General features: G+C 39.9%; 1 protein-coding gene across 1 annotated transcript in view; it reads right to left on the bottom strand.

Moving 5' to 3' along the window:
- LOC101300976 (enzymatic polyprotein-like) overlaps window positions 1-4,058 on the bottom strand; it is a 46,555-nt gene extending 42,497 nt beyond the window's left edge. Inside the window, exons 1-2 of the mRNA XM_004309742.1 lie at window positions 3,401-4,058; window positions 2,731-2,983 (exon numbers count right to left, since the gene is read on the bottom strand). Coding sequence (XP_004309790.1) covers window positions 2,731-2,983; window positions 3,401-4,058 — 911 coding nt within the window. The remainder of the gene's footprint in view (window positions 1-2,730; window positions 2,984-3,400) is intronic.
- Window positions 4,059-4,352: the final 294 nt, after the last annotated feature.

The raw sequence follows: 4,352 nt of genomic DNA, 5'->3' as shown, positions 1-4,352 counted from the left end.
CTCCAATTCTAAGCCTAACCATGTCGATCGAACACAAACAACCATAAATCCTTAAAACTTTCAATTAAACAAACTCCCTAACGAAATCGAATTTAGCCGAAACCTTTTGAGGGATTACTCACCTAGATGAGGCTACAAGTTGAGCCAAAAATCACGACCTATGGTGGCCGGAAGACGGAGCTCCGGCGAAGGACCCTTTCCGGCAGTCGAACCTTTCGGGGTTGACCGCTCCTTCACGGCGGCGTTCCGGGCGCGTGCACCGGTCCAGGATGAGAGAGGAAGAAGCAAGGGTCCGAACGGGACCAGTCTGGCGGTCGGTGGTGGCCGGACGGCGGCGGACGGCGGTGGTGAAATTCCCGGGTGGAGAGAGGAGAAAATCGGGTGGGAGGAGAGAGAATCGGGAGAGAGGGAGAAGAGAAAGAAGAAATGGGTTGGGCTCGGCCCAGCCGACCCAACACTCCTTTTAACCCAAAATTCCTAAATTCAACACCCCGAAAAATAATACCCGAATAAAAATTACCTTTTACTAGCTAAAATTTACTATTTTTACCGTCGTCGTATTTTCCCCATACGAATTATCCTCCGCACATAATCGTCCCCGAAACCCCTCAAGGGACCAATTAAACTATTTACTCAATGATTGGGACGGTAAAATTCTTATTATAATCACGCTAGTAAATAAGGTAAAAATATAAGGGTCGGGATGTGACAACAAAACCCAGAACCTCGCTCTCATGTAAACAGCTAAATGCTATTTAGCTACTCATACTTATAATTATAGCATAAATACTTACTTGTAAATAAGCACTCCACACCAGATGATTACAGCACACCACACAATAATCACTCTATTCTTCACACTATACTAAAAAGACTGTATTCTGGCTATCTTACTTTTTGAGAAAGGTTGAGAGAATTTTGAACTTCTATCTCAAGTTTCTGATCGATGCCTTCTCAAAGACGCCTAAGGCCCCTTTTATAGGGAGCGGACTTCAAACAAGAAATAAAACACACCTATACAAAGTGGAGGACTAGAGGAATCTAATCCTGATAACTTTACTTTTGGAAAAGTAAAGTCGTTTGTCTTCATGCGTCGGCAGCCACTCAGCTTCTTTTGAAAAGAAAAGTTGATTGTCTTGATGCGTCAGCAACCGTTTATTTTTTCAACATATTTATTATGTTGTGATATTCTTCTGGATCTTCCTCATATCCTGCTGAAGAGTTAAGACCCCACTATTTTCCCAATCAAGTGTAGTGTCATCTCCTCTCTCGTCCAGATCTGAATCAAAAGGATAAGAAATCTTATATTTTTCAGTCTTCTCAACTTTTTCTAGCTAAGTGGTGGTAGCCAGAGTGCAATAAATTTCTTTCCTCAAAAGAGCTGTGAAAAAGTCACAGTTCTCTGGTGGAGGATGATTATAGCAAGTGACCATTATTTTTTCTCCACTTGCCAAAAGACTTGAATCATAGTCTCTTAAGACCACATCTTTGATAATGGCTATTGCCATAGCCTTCATCCATGGGATGCTTTGATTTTGTTTACCATTGCCACCTGCAACGGCTGGTTTCTGAACAGGACTTTGGATTAACCTGACAAAATGATAAGGAGAGATGTAATTCTGCCCATCTACTACCGTCCATTCTGGAGGAGTAGAGATGAATTTTAATCTCAAAATACATCCATTAGGTCTACTGTTCTTGACAGCTTCAACTATTATATCTGGAAATCCGTTTAGATCTTCATTAATTTTTGTCCAAAGGTTATGGACAAATCCATTTTCCACGAGCCACAACTTGTGTTTTTGAGGATGCTCTGCTCGAACATCAACCAAGTATCTCCCATAATATGGGCTAGGAACTACTGATAATGTTCTTGGAAGAACATCTTTACCTTCTCCTAGGAGATTATGAAACTTATACCATTCAGATTCTTTTAATGCTAGTATTGGAATTTTAGCACTCTCAGGATTCTCAAGGTAAACAGCCTAAGAACTTCTTGCTTGATTTTCTGCTGAAACTCCTTTGTCCTTTGTATGGAATCCATACAATTCTTCTGTTAAAGCTTTAAGTGTCTGAAGTAAGTGAGCTTCATTCTCTTCATAAAATGCATACAGAATATTATCAATAATAATCTTCTGTTTAAAAGGTAATAGTCTTTCCATTCTGAAAACTGGTTTTTGAAAGATCTTCAAAGACTAATCATAAATAACCTTCTTCCCAGTGACTAAGGATGACTTGGTTGCCTTAAAAGAAGCATTTCTGCTTTTTGGCAAAGCTGTCACATCCCGGGACCCGCTCCGCCGTAACACGAAATTGTCCGCTTTGGGCCCACCGGCCCTCACGGTTTTGTTTCCGGCAGCTCAGGAGCAGCTTCCCAGGAGGTCACCCATCCTGGGATTGCTCTAGCATCGACATGCTTAACCTCTGAGTACCCATCCCCTCCGAAGCCGCTGAGTCACCAAAAGGCCTCGTGTTAGATTGGAGGTGGGCATGTACATATACAGCACATAACCCCTCTCCGTTTGGCCGATGTGGGATATTACAAAAGCAGCAGCCATAAACGGACTTGATATGCCTTTACCGTCTGCCGTTTGAGACGGGCTAGCCGGTCTTTTACCCTGAGACCGATCAGTTGAGGCTGTTCCTTTTGGACACAGCAAGTACTCATGTGCAAGCTTTTCTTCATCAGAATTAACAGACTAATCTGCATTTTTTCTAGAATGGTCTGACAACTCATCCCATCCTTGATCTAGTCTTGGCTTAATTCTTTCCGAAAGCTGGCTTGACTCAGCAGCTCCATAAGAAACAATATATTGATAACCTGGTCCGTCATTGAGAGGTCCTATGGTTTTATCACCGTTCTTATATCTTTCCCAAATCTTCTTCTCCTCTGATACCGGTTTCCGGTTTCTTGGATTACGACCTTCTCTTTCAAACATCTTCATTTCTCTTGTAACAGCGTCAGGCAAATAATTCTTGTCACCTGCAACCATTTCAACATCATATTCATATTGAGTTAAAAATATTTGCCATCTCAGAACTCTTCCCCTATCAGCAGTATCAGTTAATTTGTAGTTTTTAAAATTTTTAACTCTTTTGTTATCAATTCTTACAACAAATCTGTTTTCTAAGATTGCCTCAGCACCCTTAATGCTTTTAATTATGGCAAGGGCAAGGACTTCCTTGTCTCCAGTGGAATAGTTTAACTCTGCTGCATTAAACTTTCTTGATAGAAATTTACAAATCTTTTCATGATTTGTATCTGGAGCAACAGCTAAAACAACTCCTGCCCAGTAATAATCATTTGCATCAGTTTGCAATATGATCAAATCTCCTTCTTCAGGTAACTGTAAAGGAGGAAAGTTTTTTGTTAATTCTTTAATCTTTCTGACAATATTACTGTCATCTTTTGTGAAAGACCATTTCTTTTTAGAGCTTGTTTTTGGAGAGAGAAGTGCAGTGAGACTACTAACTTGAGGAATAAAGTCTCTCGCAAAATTAACAACTCCCAAAAATCTTTGTAAAGATTTTGCATCAGGGATATTGTCAGGAAATTGGCTGATTTTCTTAACTATGTGCTCTTGGAGACGAATCTCTCCATCCTTGACATAAATGCCAAGGAAATCAATTTCTCCTTTTATAAGGTGAATCTTCTTTTGTCCAAGGATGATTCCCTTTTGGACAATAAGTTTACACACCTGTTCCAGGTGCTTTAGATGTTCATTCATAGTTCTAGAGAAGACAAGAATGTCGTCTATATAAACTATACAAAAATCTGAATATGGTTTGAAGATATTATCCATTTTCTTTTGGAAAATAGACGAGGCTTGCTTAAGACCAAATGGCATAACTAACCATTTATAATGCCCTTGAGGAGTTCCAAAGGCTGTCAAAGCAATGGACTCAGGTTGTATTTTCACCTGCCAAAAGCCTGATTTTGCATCAAACTTGGAGAAGAACTTTGCTCCTTTAAGCCTGTTGATGAGAACTCTCACCTGAGCTATCTGATAACTGTCTTTAACGGTCTTTTTATTCACATCCCTGTAATCAATCACCATTCTGGCTTTTCCTCTTAATTGTTCTGCATGATTTCTCATTAGGAAAACTGGGGCATGATGAGGACAGTTTGAAGGCCTGATTAACTTCTTTTCTAGAAGTTCTTGGATCTAATTCTCCATTTCTTTTCTATCTTCTTCTCTGTAATGAGGGATGGCCTTAACATGGCAAATAGCATTTGCATCATGCATTTTTAACTGACAATATATCGGGTCTCTTTCCCAATACAGTTGAGGATCTTCACTGATAACAGGTTTCATCAAATTTTCTATTTCTGTGAGAGTCGGTATTTTCTT

Source organism: Fragaria vesca, unplaced genomic scaffold, assembly GCF_000184155.1.
Source record: "Fragaria vesca subsp. vesca unplaced genomic scaffold, FraVesHawaii_1.0 scf0513064, whole genome shotgun sequence".
NCBI lineage: Eukaryota > Viridiplantae > Streptophyta > Magnoliopsida > Rosales > Rosaceae > Fragaria > Fragaria vesca.
Note: the sequence above shows the minus strand (reverse complement) of the source record. Positions and strands in the feature narration are given on the sequence as shown.